This window comes from Oncorhynchus mykiss, chromosome 16 (assembly GCF_057628025.1).
Source record: "Oncorhynchus mykiss isolate SJ-2025 chromosome 16, ASM5762802v1, whole genome shotgun sequence".
Classification (NCBI taxonomy): Eukaryota; Metazoa; Chordata; class Actinopteri; order Salmoniformes; family Salmonidae; genus Oncorhynchus; species Oncorhynchus mykiss.
In genome coordinates, this window is record NC_143037.1 from 49,090,306 (window position 1) to 49,113,151 (window position 22,846).

At 44.3% G+C, this 22,846-nt stretch overlaps 1 protein-coding gene across 1 annotated transcript in view; it reads left to right on the forward strand.

The window, feature by feature from the left end:
• LOC110492747 (nucleolar protein 4-like) overlaps positions 1 to 20,595 on the forward strand; it is a 31,494-nt gene extending 10,899 nt beyond the window's left edge. The window contains exons 2-11 of the mRNA XM_036945819.2: positions 340 to 495; positions 3,910 to 4,021; positions 4,813 to 4,922; positions 8,415 to 8,556; positions 11,830 to 12,125; positions 12,310 to 12,495; positions 13,583 to 13,771; positions 13,970 to 14,089; positions 14,882 to 15,095; positions 15,752 to 20,595. Of these exons, the coding sequence (XP_036801714.1) occupies positions 340 to 495; positions 3,910 to 4,021; positions 4,813 to 4,922; positions 8,415 to 8,556; positions 11,830 to 12,125; positions 12,310 to 12,495; positions 13,583 to 13,771; positions 13,970 to 14,089; positions 14,882 to 15,095; positions 15,752 to 15,975 (1,749 nt within the window). The 3' untranslated portion in view covers positions 15,976 to 20,595. The remainder of the gene's footprint in view (positions 1 to 339; positions 496 to 3,909; positions 4,022 to 4,812; positions 4,923 to 8,414; positions 8,557 to 11,829; positions 12,126 to 12,309; positions 12,496 to 13,582; positions 13,772 to 13,969; positions 14,090 to 14,881; positions 15,096 to 15,751) is intronic.
• The last annotated feature ends 2,251 nt before the right edge of the window (positions 20,596 to 22,846 follow it).

Below are 22,846 nucleotides of genomic sequence, written 5' to 3' on the forward strand. Positions count from 1 at the left end.
CTGGACCCTGCCTGAGCTGCTCCATATTTGTCCCTCCTGTGTGCTGATCCATATTGCTCTGCTGAATCATCATCACTGTTCTCAAAGCTGGGATAAGAAAACCATCTTGTTAACATTCACACTACGAGCCCTGTAGCCTCAGGGGTTCAGATATTTTCAGATTTTCATGACCGTTGTGTTTCGGAGATCTTTTTCCATAGAGCACTGAAACACACCCACACACACACACACACATGCATGCACGCACAACACACCCACACGTGTACACCCCCCCCCCACACACACACACACAGTGTCTTCTCAGGCAGGGTATTGAATGTTTCCCTCTCTGTCTTCCAGTGTGCAGATGCAGGCTCGGCCCAGGACAGCTCGTCCCTGAAGAGGGTGGCAGTGGTGGAGGACTTCTTCGACATCATCTATGCCATGCATGTGGAGATGGGTGCCGACCCTGGTAGAGCACCTAAACACGCTGGCCAGAAGAAGACCTATAAAGCAGTAAGACTGGCACCGAGCCAACATAAACAATCAGTTCACCAATAGGCATCCTATATAGACTGTACTAAAGCATCTTTCTATTCTCTTAGAAACTGCCACATAAAATATGCCTTTTATAGACTGGCTATTCCTTATTCATAGCATCAGTAGTTACTAAGACAACCATGCATCCTCAACAGGAGACAAAAGTATAAATGACTACCGACCTGTAGCACTCACGTCTGTAGCCATGAAGTTCTTTGAAAGGCTGGTTATGGCTCACATCAACACCATTATTCCAGAAACCCTTAGACCCACTCCAATTTGCATACCGCCCCAACAGATCCACAGATGGTGCAATCTCTATTGTGCTCCACACTGCCCTTTCCCACCTGGACAAAAGGAACACCTATGTGAGAATGCTATTCATTGACTACAGCTCAGCGTTCAACACCATAGTGCCCTCAAAGCTCATCACTAAGCTAAGGACCCTGGGACTAAACACCTCCCTCTGCAACTGGATCCTAGACTTCCTGACGGGCCGCCTCATCAGTGGTAAAGGTAGGTAACAACACATCTGCCGCGTTGATCCTTAACGCCCCTCAGGGGTGCGTGCTCAGTCCCCTCCTGTTCTCCCTGTTCACTCATGACTGCACGGCCAGGCACGACTCCAACACCATCGTTAAGTTTGCCGATGACACAACAGTTGTAGGCCTGTTCACCAACAACGATTAGACAGCCTATGGGGAGGAGGTCAGAGACCTGGCTGTGTGGAGCCAGGACAATAACCTCTCAAAGGACAAAGGAGATGATTGTGGACTACAGGAAAAAGAGGAATGAGGACGCCCCTATTCTCATCGACGGGGCCGTAGCGGAGCAGGTTGAGAGCTTCAAGTTCCTTGATGTCCACATCACCAACCAACAAACATGGTCCAAGCACACCAAAACAGTTGTGAAGAGGGCATGACAAAACCTATTCCCCTCGGGAGACTGAAAAGATTTGGCATGGTTCCTCAGATCCTCAAAAGGTTCTACAACTGCACCATTGAGAGCATCTATGCCTGGTATGGGGACTGGTTGCATCTATGCCTGGTATGCAACTGCTTGGCCTCCGACCGCAAGGCACTACAGAGGGTAGTGCATACGGCCCAGTACATCACTGGGGCCAAGCTTCCTGTCTTCCAGGACCTCTATACAAGGTGGTGTCAGAGGAAGGTCCTAAAAATGGTCAAAGACTCCAGCCACCCTAGTCATAGACTGTTCTCTCTGCTACCACAGGGCTAGTGGTACCGGAGCGCAGGTCTAGGTCCAAGAGACTTCTAAACAGCTTCTACCCCCAAGCCATAAGACAACTGATCATCTAGTCAAATGGCTACCCAGACTAATTGCATTGTCACCCCCCCCCCCCCTTTTTACGCTACTTTCTGTTATTATCTATGCATAAGTCACTTTAATAACTCTACCCACATGTATATATTACCTCAATTACCTCAACTAACCGGTGCCGCCACACATTGTACCGGTACCCCCTGTATATAGCCTCGCTATTGTTATTTCACTGCTGCTCTTTAATTATTTGTTACTTTATTTCTTATTTTTTAGGTATTTTTGGTAAAACTGCTTTGTTGGTTAAGGGCTTGTAAGTAAGCATTTCACTGTAAGATCTACCTACACCTGTTGTATTCAGCGCATGTGACTAATACAATTTGATTTGAAAAAAAAAAAAAAGTATAGCCCATAGATAAAGTACATCATGAACAGCGTATGCATTCCTATATTATATTGTTCTATGTTGCAACTGTATTCACCCAGTCCTGCTGTATTCACCCAGTCCTACTGTATTCACCCAGTCCTGCTGTATTCACCCAGTCCTGCTGTATTCACCCAGTCCTGCTGTATTCACCCAGTCCTGCTGTATTCACCCAGTCCTGCTGTATTCACCCAGTCCTGCTGTATTTACCCAGTCCTGCTGTATTCACCCAGTCCTGCTGTATTTACCCAGTCCTGCTGTATTCACCCAGTCCTGCTGTATTCACCCAGTCCTGCTGTATTCACCCAGTCCTGCTGTATTCACCCAGTCCTGCTGTATTCACCCAGTCCTGCTGTATTTACCCAGTCCTGCTGTATTCACCCAGTCCTGCTGTATTCACCCAGTCCTGCTGTATTCACCCAGTCCTGCTGTATTCACCCAGTCCTGCTGTATTCACCCAGTCCTGCTGTATTCACCCAGTCCTGCTGTATTCACCCAGTCCTGCTGTATTCACCCAGTCCTGCTGTATTCACCCAGTCCTGCTGTATTCACCCAGTCCTGCTGTATTCACCCAGTCCTGTTGTATTTACCCAGTCCTGCTGTATTCACCCAGTCCTACTGTATTCACCCAGTCCTGCTGTATTCACCCAGTCCTGCTGTATTTACCCAGTCCTGCTGTATTCACCCAGTCCTGCTGTATTCACCCAGTCCTGCTGTATTCACCCAGTCCTGCTGTATTCACCCAGTCCTGCTGTATTCACCCAGTCCTACTGTATTCACCCAGTCCTGCTGTATTCACCCAGTCCTGCTGTATTTACCCAGTCCTGCTGTATTCACCCAGTCCTGCTGTATTCACCCAGTCCTGCTGTATTCACCCAGTCCTGCTGTATTCACCCAGTCCTGCTGTATTCACCCAGTCCTGCTGTATTCACCCAGTGTATTTAGGATCTAGTGAGGTTTGAAGAGACTAGTCTGTGTCTGCAGCTGGGGGGTCTTTGTCTGTGTTTTGAGACAGTTTTGTAGGGAGCATGGCAGTTAAACCCCCTGGGGACCAGGGCCATTTCCCTCTCTTGCCTCTCGCCCCTGCCCTGTAGAGAGGTCCTGTCACATCTCATAGCACGTACCCTTTTGAGAAGCACTGAGCGCCATTGGGGCAGGGGCATAATATGGAGCTGTCACCTTAGCAATCTGGGAAGTGCAGATTCCCCTGGTCGGCCTTTCCCTCTATGCTGCCCTGGGGGAGGGGGAGAGGGGGGTGAGCTGGGCATCCCTGCTGCCTTGCCATGGTCACATGAAGGTCGCCTTGTTTAGCAGGGAAACGCCAGTGGGGGCAGAGAGGCAGAGATAAACAGAGAAGGGAGATAGAGAGGGAGAGAGAGGGGAATATATATGAGTCAGCTGTGGCTGAGAGAGAGAGAGCAGGTGAAGAAAAGGCCCCAGCTCCAGCATGGGATATCAAAGCAGAAATAAGTAGATGGTCAATTCAAACAGTCAGGATATCAGCAGCAGATGTGTGTGTGAGAGAGAGAAAGGTTTTTGGAGCATTGAGGAAGGATTCCTTCCTCACCATGCCAACCCCAGATAACACAGCATTAACATACTCACTGATCCCAGGCTTTAATAACAGTTTATACCTCCTCTACTCCTGCCCTGACCTGTGCCTTCTGACCTTTCCCCTGGCACAGATAGCGGAGACGTACGCCTTCCTGCCCAGGGAGGCAGTGACACGCTTCCTAATGAACTGTGGAGAGTGTCAGAAGAGGATGCACATCAATCCCAGCACTGCAGAGTTCAAAGGTTACTAACTCCCAAGTCAGTTTACTGGCTCCTGTTTATTAATTGACTGTATATATTTATTCAGTTATTAAAGTCTTGTTTGATAAGAAAGACACCTTTTAATTTGACATCTATCTGAATAGCAACAATTCCTTCTAAAGCTTTATATGGGGTTATTGTTATAACGCATATCACCTTCCTACTACCTTTGTCAAAATGATGAATTGCAATGCTACTATACATATTGACCCATTGAATTGACTGCTGGTACATTTATAGCCCCATATTCATTGGGCTTCCCACACTCAACGCAGTGTCCAATCTGTCGTTTAAATATATAGTCGTGAGTCTCTGTGAATGTTTCGTAAGCCATTTTTAGGGGCAATTAAAGGTGGAGGCCATCATTAAGCCAAATGATTGAACAAAGACCCAAGAGGTCCTAAATAATGAATACAATGTTCCAATAGAAGGAGCATGGGTTCCCTCTAGTGGTCATGGTTGGGAACACAGAGGGCATCCCATTGTTTAGGTTGCAGCATTAAAACAGCAGTTCATGACTCCAGATCTCAAGGGCCACCATGGTTGTCATTATTGCCTTTTAATCAGAGATTGACTCTGATTAAGATCAGAGGAACCAGATCAGATGAATGGACATCCCGGTCAAAGAAAACCAATAGAAAGTGTAGGGGTGTTGCGGAGCCCAAATGGCACGTGGGAGTACTCAAAAAGCTCTTAATGCGTAGTTTGCTTTACCTGATTGTTTGTTTTGGAAATGATCTTACTGTATGAGTGTTACTGTATTCTCTGTACAGAAAATGATCGACCAACCTCCTTGGTCCCGGACCTCATTGACTACAACATGCCACTGACTGCCACCTACCTGAAACAGATGAAACTACAGTGCATGACTGCCAATGAGCGGGTAAGGCATACAGTGTGTGTGTGTGAGTGGAGTGGAGGGGGGAGGGGGGGGGGGTAAAGGGTGATGGAGGGGGAACATTTGTAACATTTCCATATGCGTGTAGGGTGGACACCGATAGGTTTACATCCTCTGGAACTCGAGGACCCACTCAACTGCAATGGATTGCAACCTCAACAAAATGAAGCCCAGATTGACTCAGTTTATCTTCTTTGTCTAGAACTTTGCATTCAGCACAGGGCCTAGCAGGATCTACTAGAAATATAACATCAAGTGCCATTAAAAAAAAGATGGAGGGGTGAGGACAATGTTATGGTCAACCAACTATCTAAACACAGCCAGGGAGGCAGCAGATTCACCAATTAGAATCGAAAGACACTGACAGGATTTGATTATATGCCACTGTAGGCTGCTGTAGACTGCTGTAGGCTGCTGTAGGTTACTGTAGGCTGCTGTAGGTTACTGTAGGCTGCTGTAGGTTACTGTAGGCTGCTGTAGACTGCTGTAGGCTGCTGTAGGTTACTGTAGGCTGCTGTAGGCTACTGTAGGCTGCTGTAGGCTGCTGTAGGCCACTGTAGTTTACTGTATCGTGAGAGTGACACCAGAGACAACACTCTGCCTCATTCTACTCCAACACTGGACTTCGTACGCACACCCGCGCGGTAGGATTGTATGGAAATCACCGTTGTTGATCCTAGACGTTTACACTTCACAATAACAGCACATACAGTTGACCGGGGCAGCTCTAGCAGGGTAGAAATTTGACAAACTGAGTTGTTGGAAAGGTGGCATCCTATGACAGTGCCACGTTGTAAGTCACTGAGCTCTTCATTAAGGCCATTCTACTGACAATGTTTGTCTATGGAGATTGCATGGTGGTGTGCTTGATTTTACACACCTGTCAGCAACGGTTGCGGCTGAAATAGCCAAATCCACTAATTTGAAAGGGTGTTCACATACCTTTGTATATATAGTGTATTTTGAAGATATTGCCGTGATACCGTGCTCAGTCAGTTCCGTTTTGAATGAATCTCACCTTTGCTTGCCCAGTTGACATTGTGGCTGCAGGACATGGTAGCCTATGTCATCAATGATGTCACTTTTCACAGCTTTCAAGTCGGAGATTGTGCACGTTGTTTATTCATGCATAAATGCCTAAATTAATTAGACATGCATGTGCGTGTGTAAGAGAGAGAGGAGCAAGAGAGCGAGAGAATAAAAAACAGCAACAGAAAGAGTGGTGGAGAGTTCTTGCAGAGGGCCCTTCTAATGTGGTGGTCATTGTGTTCCAAACACTATTGGAAGTTTGGGAGGGTGGTTAACATAGAACAGTATACGGTATTCTATTTATTTACATCCCATGTTTCTGCCTGCCGCTTCAGGTCTCCCTCATCCTTTATCACTCTCCAACTCACCCCTTTCTAGCGGTCTCTGCCTCTCTCCTCTTCTCTCTCCCCCTCTCTCCCCCTCTATCTCTCCTCCCATCTCTATCTCTCTATCTTTCCTCCCCTCTCTATCTCTCCTCCCCTCTCTATCTCTCTCCCCTCTCTATTTTTCCTCCCCTCTCTATCTCTCCTCCCTTCTCTATCTCTCCTCCCCTCTCTCTCTCTCTCTCTCCTACCCTCTCTCTCTCTCCTCCCCTCTCTCTCTTTATTACACCATGCATCACTTGGTACCTAATAGAGCCTTCAGTAAGTGCCTCAGCCCTCTACAGAACCCTCAGAGGAGTGTGTCGTGTTTCCTCCGGAGGGTATCAGATCTTGGCTCTTACTGTACTATACTGTACTGTTCTGAATGTGGGGCCAACTGTGTTCTCATACGTTCATGATAGATGCAAGGTATTAGCCAGTGTATTCATAATAAGCTAACCCCATCTGCAACACCCCTGGTCTGGCAAGAGCAGTAGATGTTATTTTGTCATGCATACTGTAAAACCGGATAACTTCTGGCTACTCAAACATTTTGAGAAAACCGATTACCTAAAAAAATGTAAGAAAATAAACTTAAATAGCTGAAGTGAGCAGTACTACCTTCAAATGCATACAAATGCAGTTTTCTTGAGTAAGGTATACTTACATTTAAGGCCCCCAGTAAGCCATGTCTCTGATAATTTCCCATTGTGCCTTGCATTTTCAATTGAATTGTAGAGTTACCACCCATGACCATTTGTTAGTGACAGGGACATGGTTGATGAATTCTTTCATGTTCAGTCCTGTGGCCTTCACGAGGTGAGTTCCTAGGCAAATATTATAATTAGAATTGAGCCATTGCATATATAATAAGGCCTTATACAGTGGCCTGAAACTCACATCAGGCCTGCAAGTAGGGTTGCAAAATACTATAACATTCCCCCTCAAAATTCCAGTAATCTTCCATCCAGGATTTATGGAAACCATTGGAAATTTACCAGAATTTTACAACCCTAACTATAAATCAAATTATGCTGGCTCGCACAGTGATTTGTAATTCCTATTGGAATCTAGCCAGCTTTAGGCTATCCAACACTTGAAATTTGTATTCACCCACAACCTGCATTCATAATGACTGCTAGGGTTAAGAACAGTGGGAGGAAAATACCTAAGCCATTTAAACTGGAACAACCATTTCAGTAGCGGGTGCAAAAATTCAATGATTGGATTAGATTATTAACAAAATATGTATCTTTGTGTAGCCTAACATTTAATCAAACAATCACTCAATGTACATGCAAAAACACAGATATTAAAAACAATTCCAAAAAATCTACCTGCAGTAGAGCATGCTGGGAAAAAAAGTTAATTTGTTATCATATCTTAAAAACAATTTAGTTGGTGTGACTTGTCATTTAGTTTTGAGTCAGTACCACATAAACATTTGAAGTTATAATGACTTTTCATTAACTTTGAAGTATTAACTTACTAGAAGTATTGAGTTAAAAAATGCCTTGGGGTTTACAGTGCATATAGACCAGGCCTCCTTTGTAAGTAGATTATTTACCAAAGTCAGGGCAGAACAGCAGAATTTTCCACCTTGCCTACTAGGAGAATCAAACCAGCAAACTTTCGGTTATTGGCCCAAACCTCTTAATTAACTGCTAGGCTACTCCTGAACACTCCTGGCTGTGTTCCATTAGAGTGAACAAGTTTGGGGTTTCTACTTTCCACAGTTATAAATAACAGCGCTTCAAGACACATTATTTAATAAGGAGATTTCCTCAGGAGAAAATGGCATTGCCTAAACTTGGACTGAGTGTGGACTGTGCTTTCCATTTCCATTTTTGACAATGTACTCTTATTATGCGTGTTTAACACATGTCCTGACTGCTAGCTCAAATGAAAAGTGGCAAAGGGGAAGCGTTTTGGTCTAGCCTTCATCTTCTTGAGAGTGATTTACCTCGTGCAGTCTACTGCTCTCTTCAGCAGCCTATTCACTTTTCCTAGACTTCTCCTCAGGGACGAAATCGTAGCTTGATAAGTGTCTCAATCTTCCTATTTCTCTGTCTCTCGCTCTCCTCAGGATGACAGTTCGGTGAGCAGTGAGGACATGGATATGACTGAGCCCACGTGGGTCTCTGCTGAGCGCCCCCCTGTCCCTGAGCTCAGTCCCCCCAATGGAGAGAATGCACAAAGCCCACAGACCACACTCAAAGAGGAGGACGGTAAACTGCGGGCCTTTTTGTGCTTGTGTGTTTGTGTGCAGTATGTTCCTGCTTACACGCAATGGATGAGTTGGAGTTGGTGTGTACATTAACAGTTGTGTGTGTGTGTGGGGGGTGGGCATATACTCACAGTATTGGCAGCAACATGTGCTGTTATTAATGTCCTAATCAAACCAACTCCCCCTTCATGTAGAGTGGCCTCCACCCACCCCCACCTCCATCCATGACTACTACCTCATGAAGGGAAAGTGGACATCCACAATAGATAACCGGTTATCAGTTTGTACTGAATAGTTTATTCCAAGAAAAAGTCACAGATTTTGCACTGGCTGGATTCTTAGTAGTCAACACAATGGAAAAAAATACATACGAGGCCTCACAGGCTCAGCACAACAATGGAAATCCCTGTGAGTGGGCCCTTTTAGATTTGAGTGGAGGAAAGGGAGACTTTGATGGTCCCCCCCTGCCTTAGGGAAAAGGCGAGGGTTAGAGTGGTAGAAATCAGCTGTCTTTGTGGTTTAACAGCATACCCCCAACAGTGTTATTGTCACACATCAATACAGTTCCCTCATACTTCACATGCCAGCCTTGTGAGGGTCTGTTTCCGCCCCTTCACCTCTTCCCCATCACGTCCTCCCCCACAATCCCATCATGTTCTCCCCCTCCTCCCTTCCTCCCTCCTCATCTCCATCCTTCCCCCGTTTTAAACCTCCATCATAACTCAAGCCTCCACTGCAAAAGCACCTCCTATTAGTTTGACAGCTGACCCCAATACCCTCCTCTTCCTATACAAACACTCTGACAGCTGACCCCAATACCCCCATCTTCCTATACAAACACTCTGACAGCACAACATATAGCATGTCGACCCCTCCCCCAACTAAGGAGAGAAATGATTGAGCAAACAAAAACATGTACACATTTACTCCATCAAAAACAACAGCCACACAGCGCATCCTCTCAACACACTAATCTAGCTTGGACCATTAGCAAAAACTCTATTTGCAGGATTCGTCTGTTTGCATTTTCATTCAAAATGGTGTAATGGTGAGATTTTTTAAATTAATGGTAATCTCTGGATTTGTTGAGACTCAATTGAGTTAAACATACATCTGTAAATCATTATACTACCTTGCGTTGCTGGGAATAGGTGCAGTGGTGTTTCCATCAGTGAATTTTACATCAGTGGTGTTTCCAACAGTGGATTTGCCATCAGTGGTGTTTCCATCAGTGGACTTTACATCAGTGGTGTTTCCATCAGTGGATTTGCCATCAGTGGTGTTTCCAACAGTGGATTTGCCATCAGTGGTGTTTCCATCAGTGGATATTACATCAGTGGTGTTTCCATCAGTGGACTTTACATCAGTGGTGTTTCCAACAGTGGATTTTCCATCAGTGGTGTTTCCATCAGTGGATATTACATCAGTGGTGTTTCCATCAGTGGATATTACATCAGTGGTGTTTCCAACAGTGGATTTTACATCAGTGGTGTTTCCATCAGTGGATTTTACATCAGTGGTGTTTCCATCAGTGGATTTGCCATCAGTGGTGTTTCCATCAGTGGACTTTACATCAGTGGTGTTTCCAACAGTGGATTTTCCATCAGTGGTGTTTCCATCAGTGGATATTACATCAGTGGTGTTTCCAACAGTGGTGTTTCCATCAATGGATTTTACATCAGTGGTGTTTCCAACAGTGGTGTTTCCATCAATGGATTTTACATCAGTGGTGTTTCCAACAGTGGTGTTTCCATCAATGGATTTTACATCAGTGGTGTTTCCAACAGTGGTGTTTCCATCAATGGATTTTACATCAGTGGTGTTTCCATCAATGGATTTTACATCAGTGGTGTTTCCATCAATGGATTTTACATCAGTGGTGTTTCCATCAGTGGATATTACATCAGTGGTGTTTCCAACAGTGGTGTTTCCATCAGTGGATTTTCCATCAGTGGTGTTTCCATCAGTGGATATTACATCAGTGGTGTTTCCATCAATGGATTTTACATCAGTGGTGTTTCCATCAATGGATTTTACATCAGTGGTGTTTCCATCAGTGGATATTACATCAGTGGTGTTTCCAACAGTGGTGTTTCCAACAGTGGATTTTCCATCAGTGGTGTTTCCATCAGTGGATATTACATCAGTGGTGTTTCCAACAGTGGTGTTTCCATCAGTGGATTTTCCATCAGTGGTGTTTCCATCAGTGGATATTACATCAGTGGTGTTTCCATCAGTGGATATTACATCAGTGGTGTTTCCAACAGTGGTGTTTCCATCAGTGGATTTTCCATCAGTGGTGTTTCCATCAGTGGATTTTCCATCAGTGGTGTTTCCATCAGTGGATATTACATCAGTGGTGTTTCCAACAGTGGTGTTTCCAACAGTGGATTTTCCATCAGTGGTGTTTCCATCAGTGGATATTACATCAGTGGTGTTTCCAACAGTGGTGTTTCCATCAGTGGATATTACATCAGTGGTGTTTCCAACAGTGGTGTTTCCATCAATGGATTTTACATCAGTGGTGTTTCCAACAGTGGTGTTTCCATCAGTGGATTTTCCATCAGTGGTGTTTCCATCAGTGGATATTACATCAGTGGTGTTTCCAACAGTGGTGTTTCCAACAGTGGATTTTCCATCAGTGGTGTTTCCATCAGTGGATTTTACATCAGTGGTGTTTCCAACAGTGGATTTTCCATCAGTGGTGTTTCCATCAGTGGATATTACATCAGTGGTGTTTCCAACAGTGGTGTTTCCATCAGTGGTGTTTCCATCAGTGGATATTACATCAGTGGTGTTTCCAACAGTGGTGTTTCCAACAGTGGATTGTCCATCAGTGGTGTTTCCATCAGTGGATATTACATCAGTGGTGTTTCCAACAGTGGTGTTTCCATCAGTGGATTTTCCATCAGTGGTGTTTCCATCAGTGGATATTACATCAGTGGTGTTTCCAACAGTGGTGTTTCCATCAATGGATTTTACATCAGTGGTGTTTCCATCAGTGGATTTTACATCAGTGGTGTTTCCATCAGTGGTGTTTCCATCAGTGGATTTTACATCAGTGGTGTTTCCATCAATGGATTTTACATCAGTGGTGTTTCCATCAGTGGATTTTACATCAGTAGTGTTTCCATTAGTGGTGTTTCAATCAGTGGTATTTCCATCAGTCTTGTTTCCATCAGTGGATTTTACATCAGTGGTGTTTCCATCAGTGGATTTTACATCAGTGTTTCCATCTCTTTACCGTTTCTCTCTCTCCTGCTCTCTCTGACAGATGATGACTCCTCTGAGAGTGGCAGCGGCCACGGTCTGCCAGCCCTGACCCCTCCGGAGGCGATGGTTGTGGGCGCTGTCCCTCCAGATGGATTGGCTCCGTACAGGGATGTGACTGAGAATGGGGTGAGTGCTCCCCTGGACTTCAGCACCACCACCTCCTCCTCTTCCTCCTCAGAGGACCAGCAACCAGTCAATTTGACCGACAGATTGCTGCCTGTGGGGAGCCCTGTTGGGACGCCCTACCCAACTGACTCCACCAGGAAGTGCCCCGGGAATCCAGACTACGGTAACAAGGTAAGGATAGCGAAGGTATTTGAATATGGTCTTTTGATAGGGAACTTGAACATTGCTTTGTGTCCTCAACTGTTTCTTTAATAGTGATGTGTGTGTGTCTATGTGTGTATGTGTATGTGTCTATGTGTGTATGTGTATGTGTCTATGTGTGTTTGTCTTTGTGTGTGTGTGTGTTTGTGTTTAGTCTCCTCAGTACAGCTCCGGAAGCTATGATTCGGTGAAGACTGAACTGAGCATGAGCGCTGAGGACTTGACCTCTGGGCGTGCTCAGATCATTGATGATGATGATGACGATCACGACGACCATGACGACAGTGACAAGATCACTGATGCAGAGGGAATGGACCCAGAGAGGCTGAAAGCCTTCAATGTAAGAGTCCCATCACAACTGTCACTTGTAAATATAGACTTCAATGGTTGTATTACAATGGTTGTATTACTACATAAAGGCAATTGGCCTTTATGCGATGCAGTTGTCCTTTATGCAACCCAAATATCAACAAAGAAGTCATGTTTGCTCTTTTTCTAAAGAATATGAATGTCAGAGTTAAAATGTGAAATGACATGCTTCAAATCTTTGGTATTCAGTATATCTTCTTTCTTCTCTCCCCCCTCTTTATCCCTTCTCCTTTTCTTTCCACCCTATTTCATGCTCCACCGCCCTGGCTGCTCCCCCTTTCTGCTTTGGCTCTTTTTCCCCCGTTTACACCTCCCCCTCCTGCTTCCCCCTACTCTACACCCACTTCTCCTCTCTCCTCCTCTCTACACCCCGCATCCTCCCATCTCCCTTATAAACTCCCTCTTCTCTCTCTCCTCCCCTCTACACCCCCCATCCTCCCATCTCCCTTATAAACTCCCTCTTCTCTCTCTCCTCCCCTCTACACCCCCCGTCCTCCCATCTCCCTTATAAACTCCCTCTTCTCTCTCTCCTCCCCTCTACACCCCGTCCTCCCATCTCCCTTATAAACTCCCTCTTCTCTCTCTCCTCCCCTCTACACCCCCCATCCTCCCATCTCCCTTATAAACTCCCTCTTATCTCTCTCCTCCCCTCTACACCCCCCATCCTCCCATCTCCCTTATAAACTCCCTCTTCTCTCTCTCCTCCCCTTTACACCCCCCCATATTCCCATCTCCCTTATATACTCCCTCTTCTCTCTCTCTTCCCCTCTACACCCCCCGTCCTCCCATCTCCCTTATAAACTCCCTCTTCTCTCTCTCCTCCCCTCTACACCCCCCATCCTCCCATCTCCCTTATATACTCCCTCTTCTCTCTCTCCTCCCCTCTCCACCCCCCATCCTCCCATCTCCCTTATAAACTCCCTCTTCTCCCTCTCCTCCCCTCTACACCCCCCACTCTCTCTTGTCTCCCTTATAAACTCTCTCTTCCCCGTCTCCTCCCCCCTTACACCCCAACCTCCCCTCTCTCCTCCCTTTCCCCTCCATCTCTGCCTTCTCAGATGTTTGTTCGTCTGTTTGTGGATGAGAACCTGGACCGCATGGTGCCCATCTCCAAGCAGCCCAAGGAGAAGATCCAGGCCATCATCGAGTCATGCAGCCGACAGTTCCCTGAGTTCCAGGAGCGCTCCCGCAAGCGCATCCGCACCTACCTCAAGTCCTGCCGCCGTTTGAAGAAGGTTGGTTTTGAGGTAGGCACTGTTCTCTTCCACATTCTGATTGTTTTTCGAGACTTGGACGGCCAGGATTTGTAGAAAGCTATGCTTTTTTTTTTTTCTGCCACAATGTACACGTTTCATGAACATGCATAAATGTTCACTAAATTCACTCGCACTGTAATGTTCTAATGCACACCCTTAACACTGTCTCTGTTTTGTCTGCGCTGTCAGACACGGCCCACACCTCCCCACCTCACCTCTGCCATGGCAGAGAACATTCTCGCTGCTGCTTGTGAAAGTGAGACACGCAACGCTGCCAAGAGGATGCGACTAGATGTCTATCAAGGCCCTGTGAGTGTGTGTTCACAGCAAGTGTGTATTCGTTCATTAATGTGATTTTCGAGTGTATTCATTTGTGTTTGTTTATCCATGACAGTAGATAAAGAGTGTGTTATTCTGGAATATTTACAGAAACGTTTTGATTTTAATTTTTAAAAAAAAGATTTGACATTTATTTAACCAGGTAGGCCAGTTGAGAACAAGATCTCATTTACAACTGCGACCTGGCCAAGATAAAGCAAAGCAGTGTGACGCAAACAACACAGAGTTACACATGGAATAAACAAACGTACAGTCAAAAACACAATTGAAAAAAAAAAAAATCTATATACAGTGTGCGCAAATGTAGTAAGATTAGGGAGGTTAGGCAATAAATAGGCCATAGGGGCCAAATAATTACAATTTACAGAAAAGTTGGTAACATCACTACCAGTATGTGCAGTACAGATGTTCTATCTTAACTTGACCAGTTTCTCACAGCAGGAATATAATCCTGCTGCAACAGGAAATGTGAATTATTATTTGGATTATAATTTAATGGACATTTTTGTAGGGTTGATCATTTTTTGTTGTTAGAATACATAAAGTCTGACATTTTAAAGTGGACATTACAAACTTTAGAAGCCTTTTTAAACCACGAGTACACTACAATTTGCACATTCTCTGCGACAACAGAGTGAACAAATGAAGATAGTACATCTGTAAGTAGCTACAGTATATTCATTTACTGTGTATCTTGCTAATACTTTACATGTTCTTCTTCCTGTAAGTACAGTGTAATAACTATTGTAACTACTCCCCTAGGAGGAACTTGCTACTGTTGATAAGAACGGCTCCAGGGACCCAGCCTCAGGGGCCCCCTCAGGCTTCTCCCTGGCTGCCTCAGCCTACTCCCAGTCCCAAACCCAGGACCCTGTCTACACCAACGGTACCAACGGAGGCCTCAACTACAGCTTCCACAGTTACGGGGCAATCGGCAACAACCTGCCGACCACCGGTGCCACCACACAGACCAATGGTAATTAGCTTTAACCCAATTCCTATATTCCTAGACCTAGAGTCAATAGGAATGTGTTTGTCCATGTGTGTTTGTATGTGCCTGTATCTGTATTAGTGTGATTAATTAATGCCTATAATGTATATCAATAATGTTGCATTTTCTATAGACCCTGTGTATATCAATAATCTCAATAAGCTTTCTTTACTGTATGGGTGTAATGGTTTTCTTGATGAGAAGGAGAGTCGGACCAAAATGCGGCGTGTCTATTGCAATCCATGTTTAATGAAGTAACACACTAAACACAAACACTACCAAAACAATAAACTTAACGAAAACCGAAACAGCCTATACTTGTGTAACCGAACACAGAACAATGACACTAAGGACACTAAGGACACTCACCCACGACAAACTCAAAGAATATGGCTGCCTAAATATGGTTCCCAATCAGAGACAACGATAAACACCTGCCTCTGATTGAGAACCACTTCAGACAGCCATAGACTTAGCTAGAACACCCCACTAGCTACAATCCCCATACATACACACCACATACAAAAACCCATGCCACACCCTGGCCTGACCAAATAAATAAAGATAAACACAAAATACTTTGACCAGGGTGTGACAATGGGGTAATCAAATTTACAGTAAACCATCATTTCTCTCTCCAGGTCCCACTGATCTCAGTATGAAGTCTGTGGCTCCCACCTCCTCCTCTTCCTGCAGTTCTAACAGTCACGGTGGTCAGGGTGGAGGCGGGGGAGGAGCCTCGGCTCAGCTCAGCCCCCCTGAGGTCACAGCGGTGCGGCAGCTCATCGCCGGGTATCGAGAGTCTGCCGCCTTCCTGCTCCGCTCCGCAGATGAGCTGGAAAACCTAATCCTGCAGCATAACTGAAACAGAACCAGGCCCGACCGGGCCGAACCGGGCCATCTCTACCAGACTCTCCGTCTGCACTATCACCCTCAGTCACACACAGTCAGACATCTATACACTCAACTGAATAAAGAGTCAAAGTAAAGAATAAGAGTAAAACTGCATTGCACAATTGGGCCATATACAGCAGATGGTAGATAGATGGTACACATTCACAGTTTATATATCACAGGAGCAGAAACAATTCAAAGAAGAATACAATCCATCATTTCACACTGATCTTAGTGCCCAGTAAACTTCTGCCATTCCCATAACAAACCTACATCCTACCCACTTCATCCATTCCCCAGAAACACCCCGAAGTCACCTCCTTCAGTGGGATGCTCTTTTCTAAGCTCTGAGGAGGTAATTGTCAAACATGTTTTGCTGCTTCAGAGTTGACCTTCTGTAACTGATCTGTTCATCTCAGCAGTAGTTTTTAAAGTGTGAAGATGTAGGTATGCAAACAGGGATGCTAAAGCTGTAGGGTAAAGCACTGTAATGTTTCCAAGCCTATAGGCTTTGGCTCGTAGGCGAAAGGTTACTGCTTCTGGGAAAAGTGTGGAACAAGGTGCAATATGGAAGATAATCAGTAAATGTGCATGCGTGGATATACCATTTTTGGTAAGTCAAGCCAATATCCACATAGTCATGATGGCTTTTTGTGAGACTTTGTGCAAAAGGAGGTCTTCTCGTGGTACCTCTACCTCCTCCCCGTGCTTTCAGTCTCAGTGTGATGAGCTAATCTGAAAAACAAACATCCCATACTTTGGGAGGCTCCACTTGGAGCAGAAACGTTAGTTGTCAATCAGGAATTGCTGTATAAATGGAAGGGGGAATGAAAGAAACAATATCCCATGGCAGCACTGTAGCTTCATTGTTCTTTGTTTTGAACGTTACTCTTCTTTGTCTCTAATATAACTGAAGCCTTTCATTGAATGGCACCAATCAGACAAATGTGAATAGGACACGGAATGATCTGAAACATGAGAATATTTCCTAGTCCAATTGTAAGAGTTTTGTAAGAGTTTGTGTTGTTTTAAGGTCAGTGAGATATGAACAGCACGTGGTTGCGTATGAACTTTGTCTCATGAACGTCACGTGGTCGTGACATGGAATTGTATGAGGAATGCATTGCGCTCCTTGTAACAGCTGTTGGCCTGCTATAGAAAAAGATTTCCCTCCAAATCCCACCATATCCTCTCTGCCTCAACTCCTCTTTCCTACCCGTCTTTGCATTTCTCATCAACAGACGTTGCGCTATCAAACACAACACTGTTTTAAAAAAAAGTAGCAAAAGACAATCTTGAAAATGTGTGATCGCGTCACAGTTTACCCTCACAATCTCTTGCTATGGTGTGTGCGCTGTACGTGGGGGGCAGCACAGAGTACCGCAGCCACAAGCAGAGCACATCCTTTCTCTAAACAGATACACAGACAGGCCAGTCAGTGGAGCACTCAGCACTAAGAAATGTGTTGTAAGAATTCTATTTATCTACTTTTGTTATTGTTGTTGAACGTTAGCATTACTGTGTGTTGTTTTTTGATTTCTGTTTGTTGTGTGAAGTGATGTGGAGTGGCCCGTTTCAACGCTCTTTTGTACAAGACATTGTAAACCAGTTTGCTCTGTAAACGTAACATTCGAAAACAAAGAAAACAATTATTTCACACAATCAACCTGGTCAGCACCTTATGGATTTGTCAGATAATTCATACCAGAGAGGAATATATTTCAGTGTCATTTATCATAAACGATTGAAGTCAGCAGCACATATATTAACTAAACTGCTGGGATGATCAATCCAAGAACCGGTCAGTCTATGTTTTAAATGACATGCACAGAATAATCTGTAATTTATTCATGGTCACCATCCATGACATAATTGGTCTGCTTTATTATATTTCAAATGTATAATCTATTGCAAGTTTGGAAGCACTTTACAGCTCAGGATGAAATAACATGGTACATATTTGTTACCAGACGTTGTTACAGAACATCATACTTGATTCATAAATTCAATTGACACATTGAAGCTAAACGTGCTTGACAATGGGATGGTGATGGTGGTACATGATGAGAGCTGATATGAGTGTGTGTTTTGCTTTTCATTTTGGTTGTCTGTATCGTTTTAAATGTAGATATTTTTGTCCACTCAACTGATAATTGTATGCAGGGGTGCAACTTTCACTGGGGATGGGGGGTGGGGACACATTCTGAAATGGCAGTTTTGCCCCCCTCACAGTTTTATCATTGCAATGTGACACAAAATGAGGCAACGGTGTGCTTTAGGACCATGAGGATGCCTCTGAGCGTTCGGGTAGACTGTTTGGAGTGTTTATCCAACTGGATAAAAAAAAAAAAAAAAAAAAGATATGTCCACCCACTTCTAAAACCAAAGTTGCGCCCCTGATCGTATGGATAATTTGACGTGGAACACATAAGCACTCTTAAAATGCACAATACTGGGTTATAAAGTTTATGGCTCTTAAAAACTAAATTACTTCAATCTGAATTTTTACTAGCAACACAAGTAAAGTACTGCTTTAAAGGCTCATTATATTTTGCACACATCAGACTTCCGAAATTGTATTTTAGCCACACTATTCAGGCTTTACAAACTGTTATTTTGAAAAATCAAGGAAGGCTCAGGCGTCCACGCATTTGAACTCGGTTAATTTGGATAGACTCCTTTGGATAGACTTTATCAATCAACTTGATCGCTACCTGGGGCTCTGTCCCAATACTCTTAAATGTCTTCCGTGTCTCCTCCACCTCCATTTGCCCCTTGTCTACTTTTGGCCAGCCATCATTTCCAACAGCCATCAGGAAACTACTATCTACACTTCATTATTTTACTGATGCCGGGTTGATCTTAATTCTATTCATATCCACGTTTTAACTAATGCATCACTTTGCTTTGCGTGTTCAAAAAAAAGGAAGAGATAACTTTCTCTTCTTAATTTGTCTTAAGACTACGAGCTACATTTGATGTGTGCTGCAGCTACTGTGACCAATGAAAACACAACCATTTGTAGACATATTTTAGTGGGATTTCTCTTTGCATAGGCAGGACAATGTAATGTATAGATGTTTGATTTCAAACAAAAAAAAAAAAAAAACTGAGCGTAAAAGCCCTAGTAGCTTGTGCATTGCTGATGTGGTCAGATGTTTGTATAACTGTTCAAAGGGCTGTAAAAGAAACATTTGAAATCTAAATCGTTTTTTCCGTGGGGTACAGCACTGTTCCAGAAAAATCTACGCCGTTTCAAACCTTGCCTGTTTTAACTTATCAGTTGGTGGTGCTTTGTAAAAACGTATATTGTTCTTGATATTACTTTCTTTGTTACTTCTCCTGCATTGGCCAGAGACTGCAGTTCGGTGCGGGGGTGTCATTTCCTGTATACCAATGTGACGCTTTGTATTTTTTCCTTCTGGTTTTTTGGACTCAGTGAAAGTGTGATGTTTACATGTACAGATTTTTCAAAAGAATTTTACTTTTCGTCCATGTTACTTTCTCACCCTAACCCGCCCGTTTATATTTACCCAGACATGTCTTTAGTGCATTGCATCAAATGCAGACAGGTGTGACTGCTTTGAATGGTGGTCAGGTCAGATGACATTCACATGGCCAAAGTGAGGATAGACTAAGACAACCAGGATGGGGTTGATATCTGATGATGGCTGATAGCCCTATAGGGATTCTGGAGTGAGAGGGAGTGTCACGCCAGTTCAAAGTGCACCATGAATAGCCTACCTCTGTCTGAGATTTATCAGCAGCATAATGATACACGATCCCCCACTGAAGGATTGCAGATAACCTACCAGTTTTCCCCCTGCTGAATAGCCCTCTTTAACATGCTGATAGCAGCTCATAGCACCTGGTGCGCAATTGATTCATTAGCATTTAACTCAATTACTGAGAAACACAAAACATTAAATAATAGAACATGTGTACAGTAGTTGGAACATAGTGGCAAGGCAATCATTTTACGATGATTCTATTGTGATCACATTCCCTGGTTGTTATAAGGAACACTTTGACCTTTCGTAACAGCTCCTCGGTGATGTGATGTAAAAGCCATTCCCCCTCTCCTGGTCCTCAAGGGGGAACACAGGAACCTCAGGAAACGCTGAATCTCTGAGTTTATTTTTTATCCATTATGATCTTTGCTGATGACAGCAGAGACTCTCTACCTATTACCATGACATTTATATGAAACGTGTATCATTGTTTTGTACATTAATCATTGTGATCTAAAAGTGGAGCTTTTTCCAGTACCTGTGACTGAATATTTAGATTTTTTTGAAAAGTGTTTATAGGTATAAATATTTATTGATATATGTGAAGCGACTAAAAAGACAAAAGAAAAGGCAGAAAAATTGTCGTTTGTTTCATGCAAAGCCGCCCAGACAGGATATTCTCTGCCTCTGACATATCACTATTGATGAGGGACTTGTGTTTGTTTTGAAATAGCGCTTTTTTTCAGTGTAACGTCAACGCTACGGTAAAAAATGTTGGTTACCAACAGCAGCATTGCAAGGCTCTCTTCTGAGATGTCAGTAACTGAATAAAACAGTGTGATGCGCTATCAAACCCGAAACTTGGCTACTTGAATTGTTTTCTTTGATTGGGGGTGGAGAGCAGAGAATGTATGGGAGAGATGGAGTAGCCTTGTGGATAGACGTGCTCCACAAGCTCTTCTCTGTTGCCATGGTGCCTCTTCAGTCTCTTTGTGTCAATATATATTCACAGAATGACCAGGATACGGATGCAGTAGTACATAATCATGTTCAATGTCACTATCTGAGCTGCTGCACCTCTTAAATGTGTCTATATCCACAGTGTCCAACACAGTTATAAAGATATGTCCATACTCTGTCACATTTTTACCTTCGCCTTGCCAATCACTTCTCTTTTTTTAAAATGAGCTAGTGTACGCTATACAAAGACTCCTCCCAAGTCCTCAAATATGTCTAGAGTGTGCAGTACTCAACCTGTCGTGCTGATGACACAGAGAGAAGAATGCATTTTCAGTTCATCAGGCTCAAGCAGCTAGTAGAATGATGATGTCATAAGATGCAAGCCCATCGAACAACATTTGAGAACGAGGGAACAGAGTAAATGTCTCTTTTCTTAGGGGGTCTTCGGACAGTGTACCGCTATGTAAAAGACTGCAGTGACAGCCTAAGTCCACAAGAGATCAGCAACGAGCCAGAAAGCAGCAGCATGGAGATTGCAAGCAGCCGTCCAGTTAAACTTCAGCAATGAACCAATAGCATGTGTGTTTGAGAGAATGACCTCAGTCCTAACATGGAAGATATTGGACAATATCTGTGACTAAGTGAGTGTGGGAGTGTAAAGTTATTATAGTGCACTCATTCCAAAGAACTGAGAGTGTTCTGCATCATGTGAAGAAATAATACCAATGCAATTGTCCTTCAATTGCAGTCCATTTCAATCTGACAATCTCCCTTGTGGCCTCTTCGGTTTGAATGCAGGCCTTAGCAATGGCTTCATTAAAGAAGGATTGGTTGCAGGTTTACATGCTTCTGGCTGGGAACAAAAGGCAAAAGCTAATTCACAATCTGGGCACATTTATGGAAATGTATAAGCATCCAGTTGGAGGGAGAGCTATGTCCTACCTTGACATGCCAAGAGAGTACCGTGCCAGGAGCACAAGCTGGGTTTCCCTCTCTCATGCTTCACATGCAGCAATTTATCACACCTCTAAAGCTCAGTGGGGTTGCATTATAACTGTACTATAACAGTAACTAACTTATTATTTCAATGCATTATTTGTATTATAACACTATCTTATTCTCCAGAGTTTATGCCTTTGATCTTTCTGCTTCAGTGTTGACCAGAAACGTGTGGCGGTCACCTGAGCGATACTTTACTGCCAGGAGACTGTTGTTGTTGACACATAACAGTACTGAGCATTACTGAACACTTCAGGGAACACTGTGTTAACATGGAAGTTCCTATTGGAACATGTGCTATTGGAACAGCGCACAGTCTGCAAACATGATCCCAGTGTGTACACGTTCTCCCTGCATGCTGCTGATCAGAAATAGACTAACACGTTAGCCCTGGCCTACTGAACTTGGTGGCTCTGGCCACAAACACTGTGTTCCTACACACTCTTAATATTTATACTTGTTTATTATTAAAGGGGGGGGGGGGTATCCTGACCTTGTCTTTAGTCTCAACCCTAAATCTAACCCTAGCTTTATGTCCACATCCCAGTTCAACCCTAACCCTCAACTTCATGTCCACATCCAACCATTTGAGAGCATGCTGGATGAGAGATTCTCATGTCTGTAGAGAGTGGAACATTTTTAGTTCCCCAATTTCGTGGTATCCAATTGGTAGTTACAGTCTTGTCGCTGCAACTACTCAGGAGAGGCAAAGGTTGAGAGCAGTGAGTTCTCTGAAACACAACCCAACCGCACCAGTGTGTCAGAGGAAACACAGTACACCTGAAGATCGTGTCAGCATGCACTGCGCCCAGCCCACCACAGAAGTCACTAGTGCACGACGGGACAAGGATATCCCTGTTGGCCAAACCTTCCCCTAACCCAGACAGGCACTGGAGTCGCTAGTGAGCGATGGGACAAGGATATCCCTGTCGGCCAGACCTTCCCCTAACCCAGACAGGCACTGGAGTCGCTAGTGAGCGATGGGACAAGGATATCCCTGTCGGCCAGACCTTCCCCTAACGCAGACAGGCACTGGAGTCGCTAGTGAGCGATGGGACAAGGATATCCCTGTCGGCCAAACCTTCCCCTAACCCAGACAGGCACTGGAGTCGCTAGTGAGCGATGGGACAAGGATATCCCTGTCGGCCAGAC